At 36.4% G+C, this 21,607-nt stretch overlaps 1 protein-coding gene across 3 annotated transcripts in view; it reads left to right on the top strand.

Moving 5' to 3' along the window:
- LOC150106615 (metabotropic glutamate receptor-like) overlaps positions 1-21,607 on the top strand; it is a 280,429-nt gene that overhangs the window by 215,961 nt on the left and 42,861 nt on the right. For all 3 annotated transcript variants that reach the window (XM_090392577.1, XM_090392576.1, XM_090392578.1), the window contains one exon: positions 15,123-15,320. In XM_090392577.1, coding sequence (XP_090248703.1) covers positions 15,123-15,320 — 198 coding nt within the window. The remainder of the gene's footprint in view (positions 1-15,122; positions 15,321-21,607) is intronic.

Here is a 21,607-nt window from a genome sequence, read left to right as displayed (position 1 = left end):
TGGGTAGTGGCCTCTTGCCTTTAATACAAAACATCATGCATCCCCTTCTTGGAGATGTGTTTTGGCATTAAGGGTAAATATTAAGATTAGTGATCAGAGCTTATGCCACCTTTACCACGAGTTGCCTTGGTCTTGCACTACCTGTAGGATCAGCTAGACTTGCATCACTTGCAGGCGCAAACTTGACTTATATTTGTCTGTTTGTTTACTTGGGAAATGGAGTAAAACCAGGTTTAAAATTGCTTGGTATTTTTAACATTTATTATACCCAAGGTAAAATACCTTCTACATACTATAATAAAAACAAATATAATTGTGTTGTAAAGGTAACTTTAGTATGAAAAACAATAAAATTATAAATAAGAAATGTCGAATAATATAAAAGAAAATGAATAATGCAAAATAGTGAAAAAGACTGCAACACCCAAAAGTAAATATGAATTGTAACAATACTTGTAAGAAAAGTACTAAACCGTGTCAAATAATGTTAAAGCAGTTGTAATAAGAATGCTTTGATAAAATGTTTAGTAACAAAAAATTAAACAGTTCAAAATAAATCAGATATATCAATTATAAAATTAGTTAAAAGAGTTAGAATTCTTTTTTTTAAAAGAGGAGGGCACGGTCCCAACAAATTCACTCTAAATACCTTTCCAAATTTTTTTAAAGTTCATACATTAACATAAGTATTAATAATTAATTATGGCATAATCATAAAGAGTATTAGTATACTTATGTATACGGTGTGGCATGTTGACAAATATAAAATTGCATTTAAATTAGTTACCAATCACTGGACTAATGAAATCTTGTAGCATGTTGCAGTTTCTTCAGGCAAACATTAAATTAATTTGTGCTGATTTTCATTGACATATCCCATTCTGATCACCAAATATATTTATATTATTATAAGTACTTACGAGTGAATGCAGACTTTTTCTCCTGTGTGCTGGTAGTTTTTCCCCTCCTTTTGTACATCCTGGAGATCTTTGTAGGCTTGAGGTGGATGACTCACTATCTGTTCCGTCAAAAACACATTCAATAATAGATTTCTTAATCCCAAAATTAAACAAAGTGCCTTGTCTCTTATTCATATTAGAATTTAAATCTGTATTCCTATTACTTTTAAAAAAATCACGGCACTCCGGTTTCAGAACAGGCACTTGCACACTGCAATACAAACTTGCGAAGAAAGTATTCAGTATTAATAGATTTGAGAACCGGATACAGACTACCTTGATCTTCAAGGTAGTCTGTATAGGAAATTTTCTTTATAGGCAGTTTATAAGAAAATTTTTCTTTATACTTCCTATAAAGAAAAATTTTTCCTTGCTGATTGGTCACTGACATTTGCAACACAAATGTTATTTCATTCAGTTTTGAGAACACACTGTCCATTGTTGTAATCGGCTTGCAGACAATTTTTATGATCAGTCATAAATGGCAGTATTCTCTTTCCCGATTGTTGAAAGATTTCGATGTGTGAAAATCAACGATGATTCATGAATATTTCCATGTTTAAAAATATGCTGCTTGGTCACTGACATTTGCTACACAGATGTCATTTCCTTCAGTTTTGAGAACAGAGAATATGCCACCCATTGTTATAATCTGTTTGCAGGCAATTTTTATGACTAGTCATAAACAGCACTATTCCCTTTCCCAAATGTTGAAAGGTTTTGATGTGTGCAAATTAACGATACACAGATGTTATTAGGCATTCTGGGTCTGAGCTTTTCAACATATTCACGAATATTATTCTCCTCAGAATATTTCTACCATAAAATATTTATTCATGAAAAATGCTTAGAAAACTAAAATGACAAATTCCAGAACTTATTGCGGAACACCTATTCACCTTCCGCGGAACACAGTTTGAGAAACCCTGGTGTAGATATGGGGGTAGTTGCTGTTGGTGGAGTGGAGGAGACAGAGTTGTAGAGTAGGTGTCCTCCCTCGATGAGTCTTTGAACTCCCTGAAGGTGTTACATAATACAGTAAAACCCCTTTTTTACACTTTTCAGGGGACTACTGATGGAAAAAAACGTAAATAGCAGGAAATGTAAAAAAAAAAAAAAAAAAAAAAAAACCATTAAAAAAAGGCTAAAAGATGACTTACTGCTAGTATGTGAGTCTATATACTTAGATTACAAAATTTAATAATTGCAAATAAATGAATTTACAATTACTTACATTTATCTATTTCAAAAAATCTTTAATTGTTGATTATTTTTGCTTTTCGGTTTTTTTTTTTTTGACATAGCGCCACATTGCTTTGCATTGAGTTCAATGCTTTGACCTGTTTTTTATTATCGTGTTCAAAGTGGACATGGAGAGTCCAAGATCTTTCCTTAAATGCACACGTGTTCCAGCATGCCAGTCTACATGTCGCGGAATTGCCATCTTTTCTTCTACCGAAATACATTTTCTGTCCTTTTTCCGGTGATGGATAATCCACCACCGAAACTTGAAAGCAACTTTCACATGCTAAATTACGTAGCAGAAATTCTGCAATATCAATTCGTACTATGATTGATAAATCATGGTATCGCTCATCACTACATTACTGCTGCAAGCGTGCAAGTCACCGTGATGGCGGAAACGAAACTACAGCCGAAAGCAATGCCATCTGGGAACAGAAATGCACAGATTTCTGCAGAAATTGATTCGAAAATCAGTATTGCCACCTGAGAAAAAAACGCAAAGCACGGGAAATAACGTCCACATCAAGTTGTTAATGGCGGGAAAACACCGGCAAAGGTTGGTCGATTGGTAGAGCCTCTGCTACTAATGGCTCAGTTAAGTAAGTTTGAGCATGGTTAGTAGTTGAAAGGGGACCAATCATTCAATGCTGTTGGCACACTCTCCCTCGATGAGTCTTTGGACTCCCTGGAGGTGTCTAATAATAATAATAGTAACAATAGGTCTTAAGACGGGACCAACAGAAAATGATGTAAATGGCAGGAAAACGTAAATTGCAGGAACGTAAAAACGGGGTTTTACTGTAATAAAAATAATTCCTCAGTCATTTAACCAACTAATTCACGATGAAAGTAGAAAAACAAAATTCTCCTTATCATCCTTATATGCACTTCTTATAATTTGCTTTCCATTGGGCTGGCTATCATTAGCATTTAAAGCACACCTACACATACCAGCTAGTATATTCATATAGACTCTTATCACCACTCAGTACAGAAACTTGGGATAATAAATGCCCCAAAAAAAGAGAGCAGTAACAATTTGCTCTGGTGAAAAGGAACTGACAAGATATAGATTGATGGGTTATATCCAATTTGTTTTATTTTAAATATAAATAAGAAGAGAACTGAAATGTCTTTTAACAAAAAGATAACACACCAGAACAATGATTTCAACAAAACCACATGTCTTATCTATTTCCTATATTGAAGGTCTATCTGGAAAAAAAAAAAGGAAATATTGCATTACAGACACCTTTAAATCATGTATAAAATTAAAATATTAATTTCATTAGCTCCTCCCAACTCAAATTCAGAAATATACTAAATTAAAATGTACTTAGTTAGAACCTTCTGTACTACATAGGTGAAACTGGACACAAGAAAAGAAAACACCGAAGCCATATCTGCTTAATCCACCATGGGTACCAGTCTTGACTGTGCTCTAGAGATATTCCATAAGATTAACTGGAAACACACCTAACTCTTATATTCAACCAGAACATGGTTTGAATTTAAAAAAAGTAGTACAAGAGACTTCCATGACACAGCAAAATCCAAATAAGAATGATTCTTAAAATTTCTATGATTTTTGTCAAAATACATCTGACCCTGACAACAATTCAACAACATCATTCTCTTTTGTTACTTAAATAAAAGAGCCAATAGGCTTCACTTCAGTGATGTAACATTATTTAAATTAAGGGGATATCAAATCCCACATTATTTCAAAGCTGAATAAGAAACTCAAAGACCAGAATCAAAGAGTTTCATGCCGAATATAGTAAACTATAAAACTTTCGGCGGATTGTAGCGTAAGCTAAAGCACATAGTATGTTGCAAAAGTGGGTAAAGTTCTGATCACACTGTTAGTATTACCCATAATGTAAAACAAATCTCCTAGGAGATGTATGATGTTATACATTATGGTGGAAGGTCACTGCCCAGACTAGTTTCAACCTATGTATAGGTGAGGCAGGCTCTAAAAATTAGGCGATCCCGAAAGATCGCCCATCTCAGCATTGTTCCACTCAGGGACAGGCTCACCCCGTCACCGAGAAGAACTTCTCAGCACTGGCTCTACCCAGTGGCAGGCTCACCCCACCACCAAACAGAGCTATAATCTCAGCAGTGGCCCCACTCAGAGACAAGCAAAAACCTATCTCCAAGTGGAGCCTCTCAGAGCCAGATCCGTCCTGCACCGGTTTCAACCATCATTGGGTCTCATCACTGAGTAGATAGACCAGGTAATACTGATGTTATAGCGAAAAGAACTTATGTACTTTGCTATTCAAGTTGTCAAAAAAGGTGCACCCATAAATTACTTAAATAAAAGATCCAATAGGCTTCACTTCGGCGATGTAACATTATTTAAATTAAGGGGATATCAAATCCCACATTATTTCAAAGCCGAATAAGAAACTCAAAGACCGGAGTCAAAGAGTTTCATGCCGAATATAGTAAACTATAAAACTTTCGGCGGATTGTAGCGTAAGCTAAAGCACATAGTATGTTGCAAAAGTGGGTAAAGTTCTGATCACACTGTTAGTATTACCCATAATGTAAAACAAATCTCCTAGGAGATGTATGATGTTATACATTATGGGGGAAGGTCACTACCCAGACCGATTTCAACTTTTATTGAGGTCTCATCAGTGAGTAGGTAGACCAGGTAATACTGACGTTATAGTGAAAAGAACTCGTATAGCAAAGTACATAAGTTCTTTTTTGCTATAATGTCAGTATTACCTGGTCTACCTACTCACTGATGAGACCTCAATAAAGGTTGAAACCTGTCTGGGTAGCAACCTTCCACCATAATGTATAACATCATACATCTCCTAGGAGATGTGTTTTACATTATGGGTAATACTAAGAATAGTGATCAGAACTTTACCACCTTTCGAACGAGTTGCCCTAGTGTTGAACTACGTGCTTTAGCTTACGCTACAATCTGCCGAAACTTTTATAGTTTTCTATATTTGGCACGAAACTCTTTGATTCCAGTCTGTGAATTTCTTATTCGGCTTTGAAATAATGTGGGATTTGATATCCCCTTAATTTAAAATTCTCTTTTGTATAACTGCATAACAGTTGTCACCTTTGTTAGTCCTTACTGTTTTGTCTACTAGTTTGTTTATTTACACCTGAAGAAATCCTGGGGGTGCTTAAGGGTCAAAACTGTATAACTGAGAAGACCTCCACATAGCCTTTAAAGGAATGCAGAGAACCAACCAGGGCTTCTGACCTAATGTCCAATCCTCACCTTATCGTAGTGCACCCTGTTGGGTATCTACCTGGATAATGAATGAACGAGGATGGGCTGGCAATTTGGGATTTAGCCAACCAAATTGTATTCTTATTGGCTTAAACCGAAATACATAATGATGGTACAGCATCACAAAATTTCATGCTGGCTGGGGTTAAACAAGGACCCTGTTGTTTTCACCAGGGAACTAGGCGAACAGCAAAAAGTCATCTACTGGAACAAATCTGAAAACACACCTCAACACAACATTACCAGAGTTAAAAATCGGTACTATCAACATAAGAAGCCTGAATGGCAAAGAAATGGAGCTAACTGAGGAATTAGATAAGTATCAGATCGACATAATAGGAGTGACTGAAACAAAAAAGACAAAAAAATGGTGAGATCTTTCTGAGTAATAAATACAAAATGTTATATTCAGGCAATGACAATCAAGGAAAAGGAGTAGCCATAGTATTCAACACTAAATATTAGGCTAATCTTCTTGAATGGCAGGCAGTCTCAAGTAGAGTGATGTGGGCAAATATGAGAATGGGGACCTGGACGATAGACTTATTTGTGCCTATGGTTCCACAGAAAGTTCTACTAAGGTAGAAGTGGAGGAATTTTTTGAAGTTTTAAAGAAAGCAACTCGCACAATTAAAATGGAAAAGTTGGTCCTTGTTTGGGATCTAAATAGCAGACTAGGAAATGATTGTCAGACTTACAAAAATATTTTGGAAAAATTTGGAGAAAAGAGCAAAGCTAATAATAATGGCAAATACCTGTTGGATTTCTGCTCAGCACATGGACTGGTTATTACTAACACCATGTTCCAACATAAAAATGTGCACAAATTCACATGGAGAGAAGAGGCAAGGAATAAGAAAAGTCTCATTGACTATGTTGTTGTTGATAGGTGTTTTCTCCCTCGTACAGGACACTAGAGTGTACAGAGGATTTGAAATTGGAAGTGATCACTATTTAGTCTTGCTAAGGATAAAATTGAATTTCATATTGAAAAGAATAACACGTAAGAAATTTTAACACGAATAAAAGTTGAGCAGCTCTGAGATGTGAACTGTAGACTAAAACACACACAAAGATTATTGAAGAAAAAATGAGAGTTTGAGAACAGGAACCAAACCTTGGAGATTCAGTGGCAAGCCTTGAAGAAAATCCTGATTGATTCAGCCAGAGAGGCATGTGGCGAGGCTGTCTGCAAGGATAGAAAAATCAGAACTCCATGGTAGATAGAAGAAGTTGAAGAGGCAGTGAGGAAGAATATCATAAAAAAAAAAAAAAAAAAAAAAAAAAAAAAAGCATATCAAAAGTTTCTGGCAAATAAGTCAGCTTGTGCTCTTAGAGAATACAGAGACATATGTAAGAAAGCTAAACACTGTAAAACTGGCTAAAGAAATGTCATGGGAGGACTTTGGTAAGAACATATTAAATAAATATTAAGAAGGTGGCAAGATATTCTGGAGGTTATTGAAGAAGCTTAGAAATGGAGGAAAGAGTGCTGTAAAAGGAATTAGAGATGAAAAAAGTGACATGAAAACTGGAGAAAAAGACCTCATGGAGTCAAAGACTCGTCTGGGAGGGCCTTTTATCACACACACACGTCTCATCATACCATGTCTTAAACACACTCAAACTCCTTGCAGACACCACACTCTCAGGAAAGGCATTCCAATCATTCACAACTCTGTACAAAAAAAACCTGCCTCTCACTCCCCTACTCACACCCTCTTTATACAGTTTCCAGGGATGACCTCTGGTTCTCCCCTGATCTCCCACTATTCTCTGTAGAACTTCTCCACCATTGATCCTGTAGCATCCCTTACCAACTTGTAGGTCTCTATCATATATCCCCCTCTTCCTCCTGTCCACAAAACTCTGCAAATTACATCTTCTCATACTCGACATTCCAGAGGTCAGAAACTACTTTAGTCAGTCTCCTTTGGACCCTTTCCAACATCTCTTCATCCTTCTGAAAACCCGGTGACCAAATCTGGGCACAATAGTCCATGTGTGGCCTAATCAAAGCCTTATACAACAGAACAAGAATCTCCCTACTTCTACACGTCAATGTCCTCTGCATCATTCCCAGAAGCCTTTGTGTTGTCTTCAAAATTTTGGCAATGTGTCTCCTAAATTTTAGATCCTTATCCACTATCACCCCCAGATTTCTTATTTCCTCTACCTCCAACAATATATTCTCACCAAGCATAAATTCTGCATACCATCTTTGCTTTCCCAATTTTAAAACCTTACATTTTTCAACATTGAACTCATATCCCCATTTCCATGCCCAATCACTCAATTTATTCAAGTCTTCTTGCAAGGCCACAACATCTTCACTACTCTTTATGGTTCGTCCCAACTTTGCATCATCTGCAAACAACTGAAACTCCATCCAAATCTTCGCCAATATCATTAATATACAAGTTAAACAGTAATCGTCCTAAAACAGACTCTGAGGCACTCCACTAGTGACTTTCCTTTTCCTGGATATCACCCCCCCCCCCCCATACACAACTTCTTGATACCTATCAGTCTCCAATTGGAGACTGATAGGTATCAACAAGGTATCAATCAGTCACCAATTGGATTGGAGACTAGCCAGTCTCCAATCCAATGCACTAATCTAATATCCAACCCCATCTGCTCTACTTTGACTGTCAACTTATCATGAAGTACTCTATCAAAAGCCTTTGCGAAATCCGAGTATATTACTGTGTATCCTTCTCCTCTGCTCAAGGAAGCAGTCACTTTATTCTAATAAGTAAGTAGATTACTAAAATATGACCTCCCTTTAGCAAATCCATGCTGTCCACCAAAGATAATACCATTGTTTTCAACCTAACTCTGGATCCTAGTTCTCACAAGCTTCTCCAACAACTTAACCATAATACTTGACACACAGATAGGCCTATATTCTTGTGTAGAGGCTTAAGTGCTGTGAGGACATTATGTTGGAGGTTTAATGGATTTTTTACAACACTCAAAAAGAATTAAAATAGAATTTAATACTTCCTATATTTCGTCCTAGTCACTAGGACATCTACGAGGATTACAAAGACAATTAATGTAACATGCATACAAAAACTTACAATACTAAGCCCAACCACGTGGGTGACAATAAAGTCCTATCTAGGTGGAGCGCCCTCTAAGGGCAGTAGTAGGTGGCCTGGAATGTAAGGTGGGACCTCTGGTGATGACTGTTTCCCAAATCTTCGGAAGCTTAATGCAACCGTATTTGTTAAGATTTGGTTGGTTTCTGAGAGCTGCTGCTGCTTCTAAGAAAAGTCTCTCTTTCTTGAATTTGCTGTGGTGGAGCATGGTGGTTTTCTTCCATGATACTCTGTGGGTGGTGTCCAAAACATGATCAGCCAAGCCTGAATGGCCATAGTTGTGTTTAACGATGTACGACTTGTGTTCCTCCAGGCGGATGGATGCTGATCTGCCTGTCTGTCCAAAGTACGCAAGCTTACAGGAACAGTGTACTTTGTAAACTCCAGGCAGAGAGAGAGAGGAGGGAGCTGATCTTTAGTAGAACGGATAAGGGTAGCCAGTTTGCGGTAGGGCTTATATGCTGTGTGTAGGTTATACTTTTTTAGTATCTTGGCTATTTTTTCCGAAGTGCCACGGATGTAGGGTATGGTGATGGCATTTTTAAATTCTTGTTGACGAGAGGGAGGGGAATGGGGGAGGAATTGATTATTTTTTTGATGCTGTGTTCGCTGTAGCCATTGGAGAGGAAAGTTCTGTGTATGTGGTTAAGCTCAGTAGTGAGGGCGGTTCCACTGGAACAAAGATTGTGGGCTCTCTTGGTAAGGGTTTTAATGATGCCATATTGTTGTGAGGGGTGGTGGTGGGAGAGTTTGTGAATGTATCTGCCTGTGTGTGTGGGTTTTCTGTATACAGTGAAGGCAAGTGTATCATTAGGCAGGCGCGTGACTAAGGTGTCTAGGAAGGGTAAACAATTGTTCTTTTCCTTTTCCATAGTAAACTGGATTCTTGAATGTAGGCTGTTGAGATGACCGAGGAAAGAGTCTAACGTGTCTGGGCCATGAGGCCAAATAGAGAACACATCATCTAACATCATTAGACTCAGCCCCACTCAAACCTTCTATCTATTTAAGATATGTAGATGATGGATGTTTGGAGTAGAGCTGTCATAGTACCCATATGTAAAAAGGGAAATAAAACTGAATGTGAGAATTACAGAGGTATTTCCCTACTGAGTGTTCCTGGGAAGATTTATGCTAGTATACTTGCATAAATACGGTTGAGAAGAATTGTGGAAGAAAAGGTTGGTGAAGAACAAGCTGGATTCAGGCCAAATAGAGGCTATGAGGATGAGATCTTCACTTTACAACAAATAGTTGAGAAAGCATGGGAATATAACAAAGATCTATATTTAAGTTTTGTCGATCTGGAAAAGGCATATGACAAGCTGCCAAGAGAGAGAAGCTGTTCAATATGCTACAGTTATATGGTGTCGATGGGGCTTTATATCAAGCAATACTTAGTCTTTATTTGAGTTGTAAGTCAGCAGTTAGAATTGAAAGGAGTACATGAGATGGTTTAATGTTAAATCTGGTGTGAGACAAGGATGTACATTATCCTCTCTGTTATTCAATATCTATATGGATCACATTATGAAGGAAGTGGTATTAAACATGATATCAAAATTGGAGATGTTAGTGTAAGCTCCTTGCTTTATGCAGACAATGTTATAAATAATCCGCTACGAGTCTGCAAGACTCCCTAACTAAATTGAATAACTGTTGTAATAGATATGGTATGAAGGTCAGCAATAAAAAGACAAAGACAATGAAAATAGGCAGAATTGTTGAAAATGTCAACTGCATTGTGGACGGAGAACCTGTGGAACAAGTAAAATATTTCAGCTACTTAGGCACGATTTTTAGTGAAGATGGTAAATTAAATATGGAAATAGACAACAGAATCAACAAAGCTGGTATGAAAGGAAGTCAATTGAATAAATTGATATGGAATAAGAGAGAAATTAGTTGGAATACTAAATTGGTGGTTTCTTTGCATGGAGAGTGGTTGAACCATGCATTGCCTGATGGAGTGGTGAGAGCGAGAACGGTCAATGAATTTAAGGAGTGGTATGATAGACTTTGTGTTTCTTAGGGGGGAGGGGGGAACCTCCCACGATGAGTCTTTTGACTCCATGGAGGCCTGAATAATAATAAAAAATTAGCTGTATACAAGACAGTGTTTAAACCAGTTTTAACTTATGGATCTAAGAGCTAGGTCAGAAGTAAAACACTTGACCATAGACTATAGATTGCAGATATGAAAATCCTGAGAAAAATTAGAGGCGTGAACAGATGGCATTAATGTCAATATCATATTAAAAAATGAGGATATTAGGAAAGAACTTGACAGTGTCAGCATCCAGGAATGCCTTAGCAGAGCTAATCTCAGGTGGTATGGTCACTTAAACAGAATGGGCGAGGAAAGATTAGCAACCTGACAAAAGAGAAGTTTTCTCTGCCAGTTTGGCAGGAAAACGACTCAGAGGAAGACCAAGATATAGATGGATTGATATGGTACAAAGTGCCTTAGACCAGTGGTCTCCAAACGTTTTTGATCGCATACCTCCAAGACAGAAAAAATAAATAGTGCATACCCCCAATTGACTGAGCAAAAATCTATTGTAATAAGTACTATAACGAGGAAATATGCCTTGTATCATCATATAATAATTAAAAACGCTAGATATTTTTACACATTATTTTTATTATTAACAGCTTACAAACATATTTATTACAATATTTAATGTGAACAATGGCCATGCATTTCTTTCATAATTTCTTGAAATTCTTGTTTGATGGCTTCTGATACTGCAATACATTGCTTCTTTAAATTATCTGCAATGATTTCTATACGTCTACCAATAGTATTTGCTGATAAGGGAATACATTTTAGTTTATCTGCATATTCTTTTCCATAGATTATTTCTACCATTTTTATGGCCGTTGGGAGTACAAGTGTTTCCCCAATGGTGTGTGGCTTTTGGTCTTTTGCAATTAAGAATGCAACCTCAAGAGATGCCTCCAAATATTTATCGTTAATTCTAGTGAATTTTTTTAAGTTGTTGGATTGAGAATTACATCTTCAAACATCGTTCAAAGAATTGTAAAGATTTGGGTTCATGTTCAGAATGTTTAGTTTTTAAGTGTTTTACTAATGATGATGGTTTCATACTTCCATTACATGGCGTCTCATGACATGATACACATGTAGGACGAGGTTCATTGTTGACTATCGTCGATGTAAATCCCCATTTCAAGTAGTCTTCTTGATAATTTCGAACTTTCTTGGGCAAGGTTTTGTTAAGTTTCATATTAATGTTTTTATCACTTAATTTGACTGTTAACGAACTTGTTTGAATAGAAGAATCCTATATTTTCCTTGTTTGTCTGATGTAGAAGTACTATCATAATTATCTTCAATTCGTGGTTTCTTTGGGGGAAATTTTTTAAACCATTTATCCATTTTTGAGGGTTAATTTGTAAAATTTAAATATAATTCATTTACTATTGATAATATCAAACACTTTTAAAAAATGTAAGCAATTTTGACAATATTAATTCACTATTTCTAGTGTAAACGTAAAAGTAAGCACAAAAAGGCATTGGAATTGCACAGAAACATTACTACTTACTACTCAGGTTAGGATTTCAAGATCAGCTCTCTCCCCATCATTCTTTCTTACCATGGGACAAGCTCTCTAAGGTTCTCCCAGTCCACATCGGTCCACTCCCTGTCATTCGTAAAAAAGAAGAAATAGACCAAGCTGTAAGCAATTTAACTAGGCAAATCAACACAGCAATAGCATTAGTCACTCAAACCACTGTCTTTCACACTCCCAACTGGATCCCAGAAGAGATAATGGACCTGATTAGGGCCAAAAATAAAGCCAGAAAGCGATATCACAACACCAGAGCCCCGCAGGATAAAACAACCTTAAACAACAGAACTTCTCGAACCTGAACAGACAGGTTTGAGAAGCCCTCCAGATGCACAGAAATTCCAAATGGGAATCCAAACTCAGGGAAATCAACCCAGAAGATAACTCCATGTGGAAGTTTGTAAAATCTCTTCGTACCAAAAGACAACCACTTCCCCCTTTGAAGACCAATCTTGGAATTGCACACTCAGATGAAGAAAAAGCAGAAGCCCTAATTGACAATCTGGAAAATCAATGCAGCCCATCTTACGTGAATTTAAATATCAATCTTATTTACAAAGTTCATTGTAAAGTTAGAAATGCACTAAGACAGCCTAAGGATGATTCAGAAACCATCACCCCCATATCTCCAACAGAAATGATAAATATTATTTCGCATCTGAAGAATAAAAAGGCTCCCAGCCCTGACGGCATTACCAATAGAATAATAAAGCTACTGCCACGGAAAGCCATAATTCATCTAATTAATATTACCAATTCCATTTTAAGATTCCAGTACTTTCCCACAGATTGGAAAATTGCGGACATTATACCTCTGAAAAAGCCTGGTAATAACCCACAACTTCCCCAAAGCTACAGGCCCATCAGTCTTCTTTCCTGTCTTGGCAAAGTAATAGAAAATGTCATCCTATCAAGACTATAATCAGCAGTGGACAAACAGAAAATAATCCCAAATGAGCAATTTGGGTTTCGCAAAGCTCACAACAAGGTGCAACAAATTCACCGACTGACAGAACATATCACTCATAGTTTTAACTGGCACCTTCACACTGCTGCTTATTTTTGGATGTTGCCAAGGCCTTTGATAAGGTCTGGCATCAAGGCTTTATCTTCAAACTAATTGAAAACAATATCCCAATTAAACTAGTGAAACTCATATATTAATGAAAGATACATGCAAGTAAAACTCAACGGAATTGTGTCATCAAGGTGCAAAATTCTGGTGGGAGTACTTCAGGGTTCTCTTCTGGCCCCAATACTTTTCACAACTTACATGGCAGATATTCCTCTCAATTCAAGAACAACTACTACGGCCCTTTATGCCGACGACACCGCTATTCTAGCTAGATCGCTCAGCCCTCGCCTAGCAATCACTAGACTCCAAGGAAGTATCAATGAGCTAGCAAACTGGTTCACCAACTGGAGGATTCAAGTGAACCCCCCCCCCCCCTCAAAAGCTCAGCCATGTTGTTTTCAAGAAGAAAGGGCTGCAACAAAGAAGACATCCTGCTCTCTGGTCATAAGATTCCATGGCAATCAGAGACCAAATATCTTGGGGTATTAATGGATAAGAAACTCCTTTTTAACAAGCACATCAATCTCATTGGCTGCAAATCTTCCAAAGTAATAGCACAGCTCTACCCATTGATCAACCGCAAAAGCAAATTGAAACTACCTTATAAATCGCTTCTTTACCGGATGGTAATACGTCCAGTCATTACCTACGCCTCACCAGCATGGAGTCACACTTCAAGATCAAACATTTCGAAATTGCAGAGAATCCAAAACAAATGCCTTAGGATGATCCTGGATGCACTGTGGTTCATCAGAAATTCACAGATTCACTGAGAAACTGGCATTCCATACATTTCCTCTTTTCTTTGGAATCTTGCAGAAAAATTCTTCGTGAAGTCAAGTTCACATTCAAACCCACTAATCGTACAAGCTGTCAATTACAATGAGACTGATTACTACAAACACCAAAGACCGAAGGCTATTCTTCTCTCAACTGATCATAGCTAACACAACTGCCCTCAGAGGGCGAACTTAACTGCTCACAAACCTCCCATTGCCAAACAACTCTCATTACAGATAAAGGGGAATATGAAAAGCACTAGTGCTTCACCCATCCTGTCAGTAATGTTAATGGTAAAATGGTAAAACTTACTACTAATAGTCAAATAATTAATAATACAACTGTGGTGTCATCTGTAGATAGCAGGATAACTAAGCAGTTTTCCTTTTCTAGTTGGGCTTGTCAACACTAGGATGCTCTACAAACAACGGCAATGATAAGAAGTAAGAAATTTACTCCCTAGTTTTAAAAAACATGACAGCTTTTGCCACTGACGATTATGTATGCAAAGTCGCCCAATGTGCACTACTCGCAAATTTAAATTTACAGGATCTTTATAACGTCTTTGTCTATATTAGATATATGTTTAATTGATGAATAACATTCTTTATCTTTAATTAATTACTTAATTTTTTTCCTATCAATATAAAACTTTTTTTGATGTACCCCCACGTATCAACTCGTGTACCCCAGGGTGTACGCGTACCGTACTTTGGAGACCACTGCCTTAGACGATGGAAATATGAGATCTGGTAATGTTGGAGTCTTGGCAAGTAACAGACTGATTTGGAGGAAAATTGTAGATAGGAAGTTAGTAATGATGTAAATTTTTCATGTAGTACTATCATATCCTGTACATCTCTTTAGGGTTCATGGCAGGAATTTGATCAAATTTTGTGCAATTGGGATGAAACGTTGTGCTATTAAGTAAATAAATGTTATCAACTTATTCCAGTGTTCTGCCTTATAAACTATGATTATATATATCAGTTTCCTATGTTATCAGTTATCTAAATCTTTATGTATGATTTTGTAAAATTTAAGAAAATTATTCCATAAATTTACTGTTTATATATATTCTAGGCAACCATTTCTACACTAAGGCGCATGGGTTTCTGGGAAGTGGCTGTAATTTCTCAGGAAAGTTTGTCTGCTCTGAAGAAAATTCTTGCACAAGAAGCTGATGAAAATGGCATTGATATAATACCTGTGGATCAGCCAATCATAGCTGATAATGAAGAGATATTCTTAGCTTCACTCCAACAAAGCAATAAAAAGAAAGTAAGTTTTAATCTAAAATATAAGAAACTGTAGTAATAAAAGCATTCATCTAAAAGTTTGGCAGGTAACATCGGCATTTTTCTTTAAAAATATTTATGAATTTTTAATAAGATATATCATCATCATCAAATTCCTGATAAGCACCCTCATGGGGGTGTATAGGATACCATGGTACTACATGAAAAGTCTATATTGTGTGTGTGTGTGTGCGCACGTGCATTTATTTTTTTTCTGTATATTATCTAACTTCTCATTCACAGTTTTCCTACATGTTTGTAATATCTATTATTGGTCTGGACTCCAGTATCATGAAATCTTATATATCAGTCTTCTAAGGCACTTCTAACTGCATCAGTCTACCCAGATATTTGTCTTCATCTTTTTCTTATCATCCTGATATCAAACACTTGTTTTGCTAAACTATTTCATTTTGTTTAAGTGGCTATACCAGCGATTTTCAAAAACAAATTAATTGAAAGAAATAATGTCGTAATTTGTGCATTTATTTCCTTGAAGCTCCCAAAAAGAATAAGTAATTACTATTATTAATATCTTCTGTATGTAAATCAATCAAAATTATGCCTATTTCTTGCCAGATCATCAAAAAATTAAAAGAATATATTTTTAGTGTGCTGCAGAATTTTAATAATTAGTCTAGATGTGCCATATTATGAAAAAGGTTGAAAATCACTGGGCTATACCAACTGAAATGATAATGGTTAGCACATGTAAAAAATAAATATTCAGTGAACCTGCAGTTATCTGATCATCAAATAAACAACCCTTCAATTAACTGATTCTTTAATGATTTAGTGTGTCAACTGTTCTAGTACAATTGTAATTGTATCTCCATGTATCTCATGTAATTGTATCTCCATTTATTGAACCCTGCAATTATTCAATTCTGCTCTCCCATTGTGCTTGGATAAATGGACTATTGTATATAGAATTTATGATCTCGCATTTCTTCCTTGTTACAAAGACATTATCAGGGAGTGAATAAAAGATTAGCTAACAACATCCAAAATTGACATATCACAGCAACAGGAGAACATATTATTAGAGTTCAAAGGAGCCAGTGGCTGTATTGCATAATTCAGAAGGCCTGGTCAGAGGGTCAAATTCCAGATGATTGAAGCAGAGCTCTCATTATACCCATCTCTAAAAAGGGAAATAAAACTGAATGTGAGAATTTACAGAGATATTTCTCTACTGAATGTTTCTGGTAAGATTTATGCAGCTATTCTTGAGAAACAGCTAAGAAAAATTGTGGAAGGGAAGTGTTGTGAAGAACAAGCTTGATTTAGGCCAAATAGAGGTGGTCAGGATCAGATTTCCACTTTAAAACAAACAGTTGAGAAATCTTGGGAATATAACAAGGATTTGTATTTAAGTTTTGTTGATCTGGAAAATGCATATGACAAGGTGCCAGGAGGAAAGCTCTTCAAAATGCTCAGTTATATGGTGTAAATGAAACACTATATATCAAGCAATATATAGTCCATATTTAAACTGTAAGTCAGCAGTTAGAGTTGAAGGAGGTACAGGAAGATGTGGTTGAGGTAAAATCAGGTGTGTGACAAGGATGCACATTATCTCCTCTGTTATTCATTGTCTATATGGATAACGTTAAATGAAGGAAAATGGTATTAAATCTGATATCAAAATTGGTGATGTTAATCTTAGCTCTTTACTTTATGCAAATAATGTTATACTTCTGAATAAATCCAGTACAAGTCTGCAAGATTTCCTGACTAAATTGAATAACTGTTGTAATGAATGTTGCTTGTGGAGTGGGCTCCCACATTGATTCTGACTCCATGGAGGTCACCAAAATAATAATAATAACAATAATGGTATTTTTCATACCATTATTGTTATTATTACTATTTTGGTAACCTCCATGGAGTCAGACTTATTGTGCTAGCCAACTCCAGCAGTAAAATGACAGACGATGAAAATAGGCAAAAACATTGAAAACCTCATCCAATAGTGTGAACCTATAGAAAAAGTAAAACATTTCAGCTATTTAGACGCAATTTTTAGTGAAGATGGTAAATTAAATATTGAAATAGACAACAGAATTAGTAAATCTGGTATGGTAGGAAGTTAGCTGAATAAATTTATATGGAATAAGAAAGAAATCAGTCAAAGCACTAAATTAGATGTACACAAGATGATATTCAAACCAATTTTAACTTATAAATCTAAGAATTGGGTTAGATCAAAGTCTGGAAATTTCGATGTAAGAGTTCTTAGAAAAATTAGTGGGTGAACAGATAGCATGTGGTAGTAGAGCTAATCTCTGGTTGTATGGTCTTATCTTAAGCAGAATGGGAGAGGAAAGGTTTGCAAAACAAGTGTGAAAAAAGACTCAGAGAAAGACGTAAATGGATTAATATAATAAAAAGTGCCTTAAAAGACAGAAATATCATCATCATCATGATCAATTTCCTGACATGCCCTCAAGGGGTGTATACAGGATATGATAGTACTACATGAAAAACTTAAATCATTATTAACTTCCTATCTACAATTTTCCTCCAAATCAATCTGTTACCTGCCAAGACTCCAACATTATCAGATCTTATATTTCCGTCTTCTAAGGCACTTTTTACTGTATCAATCCGCCTATATCTTGTCTTCCTCTAGGTCTTTTTCCTGCCAACCTGGAAGAGAACACTTACTTTGCTAATTTTTCTTCTCCCATTCTGTTTAAGTGACCATACCACCTGAGATTAGCTCTGCTAACAATGTCAAGTTCTTTCCTAATATTTGTATTATTATTACATCACACCTCCAGGGAGTCCAAAGACTCATCGAGAGAGAGCATCTACTCTACAACTCTTTGTCTCACTACTCCACCATCTTCATAATCTAACACCAACGCCATCTACCATTGCCTACCACCATTAGTACTTCCACAGACAATCACAAACATCCATGCCCAATATCCTCATTTTTAATATGATATTGCCATTGATGCCATCTGTTCATGCCCCTAATCTTTCTCAGGACTCATATCTGCAGTCTCCAGTCTTTGGTTAAGTGTTTTATTTCTAACCTAGCTCTCAGATCCATAAGTTAAGATTGATTTTGAACATAGTACATTCATAAACATTAAACATAGTACTATCATAATTATCTGGTGCGTCCCCCTGAGGGTATATCAGGAATTTGATGAATAGGAGGAAACTGGTTAGTTTTTGTAATTCAAAGCAAGGTTACATTAATCTTTCAAAAAGGAAAAAAAAAGTGTTGTGAACAGTTGAATTGTAATTTCTTCCCAAAACTTTTGAGATAGGCAATCAGAGAATTGAGATATGGATGGTGTTGTAGCATTCCCATGTTTCAAGGAACAGATGATCAAATTTAAATAGGAGTTAATATATTTAAATATATTAACTCCTACCTGATTAACTCTCCTGACCTTAGGTATGCAATTTCATATTGTTTCCTCTAGATCCTTAGGTTTTTACTCCTTGGCACAGCTTCAAGCTTCCTCCTAAGCTTGTCATAATCACCTGCTTTTTAGTTACACATATATTCCTTCTTGACAGAATATTCCTGATGTTTTACAATCTCCCATGTCAGGACATGGGAGATTGTAAAACATGGATAGCTCTTCTGATCCCAGCCAAGTGTTGAAACATTTCCCCTGCATCAATCCTATAAAACCCTTTAAGCAATTTAAATGTTTCTATCATATCTTATCTTTTTATCCTATCAACCAACTTCTGCAATCCACACATACCCTCAATCTATCTTCATAGGGAACATTCCACAGACAACTGACCATCTTGGTCACTTGCCTCTGAATCTTCTTCACCACTTCCTCATCCCCCAAGAAACCCAGGAAACCAGACTTGAGCACAGTAATCCATATGTGAATTATTGTTCCAATACTCTCACACCTCGAGTCCCCTCCATCACATGCTGCCTCAAATAATTATCTCTTAGTAGGTGTATAAATTCCATTTCCTTCCTACCATCTGTGATCTTGCTTCCTTTCAATCTATATCTCCTTGATTAAATATAAAAATTACCTGATTTGTATTCATTGTACTAATTTGTTGATGCTTGTCTTCTAGATCATCCGTGGAACCCCTTGGCCTACATAGTAATCAACAGTATATTTTGTCATATTGGCCTCTACTTCACATCAGACTGCTTCAAATGAACAGCCACCCTCCTGCTTGTTTGATATTCTTTTTGGGTGCAGTTTATCTGATATCACTAGAAGTACCCCTCCCCCAATTCTGTGTTCTCTAGCCTCTCTGAAAATACTAAACCCTTCATGTTCTGTTCCTGTAACTTCATCTGCTGTTAGCCAAGTCTCACTAATCTCTATAACCTTTGGTGAGGTTGCACAAACAAATGGCAAAAAATATTTCATCTTGTTCCTGATACTGCTGGCATTAGTATATAGAAATTTTAGCATCCCTTTAGGCTCAGCCACCTTTACTTCCTGAAATGACTGTCGTATGCAATATTTTTGCTTGACTCTGCATTGCTCTCCTCAATTTTGTATCATCTGTAAACAGCTGTATATAACTAGTTAAACGCATCCCATTATCATTAACATACAAATTGAACAATGGTCCCAAAACTGACCCCTTCCTCTTTTGGATACTGCACCCCCATATACAACTTTCTGATACCTATCTGACAGCTAGTCACTAATTCAACTCAGAAATCTGTTATCCAATCCCATCTGTTTCAGTTTATTTAACAGTTTGTTATGTGGCAGTCTATCAAAAGCTTTTGTAAAATCCAAGCACACCACTGTATATGCATCTCCCCTGTCCAAGGAACTTGTCACCTTGTTATAGTACTTAAGTAAGTTAGTAAAACATGATCTCCCTTTAACAAACCCATGCTAATAACCACGGAGAATACTGCTGTTTTCAACCCAATTTGGTATCCTACTTCTCACCAATCTCTCCAGTATCTTCACCACAACTCCAGATATACAGATTGGCCTATAATTTGAAGCTACAGCCTTATCACCTTTATGCAGTTGAACAATCTCTTGGAACTTGTGCTGTTATAAGACTTATTAAACTGGCATGCCAGTGCTACTGCCAATTACTGGGAACATTCCCTTAAAATGCATGCCGATATGTCATCAAACCCTATCGCCTTATTGACATCAAGGGTATTTATTTCTTCAAATACCTTCTGTCCACTCACAATTAAGCCATTCTCTCTCCTAAGTCCTCTACACTTAAGTTCATCATGATTCCACCCTGATCAGGATGAAACACCTTTATAAATTGATCACTGAATACCTCAAAAATGTCTTCTGCAGCAGTTACTATTCTACCATTTTCATCCATTAGCATCATCTTACCATGATCATTCTGCCTTCTACTTGCCACATATCTAAAAAAATCTCTAGGGTTTTTCTTCACCTGATTTGCCAATTTCTGCTCATAGTCTTTTGTTTTCCTTGCTAACTGAGTCACTCTCCTGTCTTTTCCTTTATACTTTTTTATTACAATTACAATTATTCATCTTGTACTTCCTCCAAATTACCTTATTTTTCCAGATTTCATGCTTAGGCTACACATACATCCATTTTACATCTATCTTATTCAGCCTTTTGGCCTTCGGAATGTATTTCACACATTAATGCTGTTATGTATTTCTTTGTCCATTTCCATGTAGCATTTATTTCCTTAGCAGTCAACTCCTCATTCCCCTGTTATAGCTCCAAGCTGTCTCCTAAGCTTGTCATAATCACCAGCCTTATAATTCCATATCTATCCTTTCCTCACAGATGTCTGCATATTATAGCCACAATTTCATGATCACTTTCACAACTGGAGGAAAGTGTGAAATACCTCTCACAATTATATCATCTGATAAAATGATCTCTTGAGAACTTGAGAAATTCATTTTCCTTCTTCCCAAATACTAAATCTTCATTCCAATCTATACTGTCATAATTAAAATCATCCATAATAATCCAAATTGTTTATACATTTCATCATTACCACCTTGCACATTTCCTGGCCTATAGCAACATTCAACTAAATATGTCTTCCTCTCAATCTCCACATTAAACCATGCTGCCTCATAACCATTGCCACTATTTCCCTCTTTCATATCTACTTGATGTGGACTTAATTTCCCTACTATCATCAGCAGCACTTCCCCTCTCCTCTTGCCCTTTCTATCCTCATGTAAAATAATGTATCCTCCCATTTCTATTCCCGTTATGATATCATCTTCATTCAACCATGTTTCACTTAGTCCAATGATTTTGGGATGAATAAACTCGA

The sequence above is a fragment of the Typopeltis vanoorti genome, chromosome 5 (genome assembly GCF_054136105.1).
Source record: "Typopeltis vanoorti isolate ZY-2024b chromosome 5, IOZ_Tvanoo_1.0, whole genome shotgun sequence".
NCBI lineage: Eukaryota > Metazoa > Arthropoda > Arachnida > Uropygi > Thelyphonidae > Typopeltis > Typopeltis vanoorti.
This window is presented reverse-complemented; position numbering and strand designations above follow the sequence as displayed.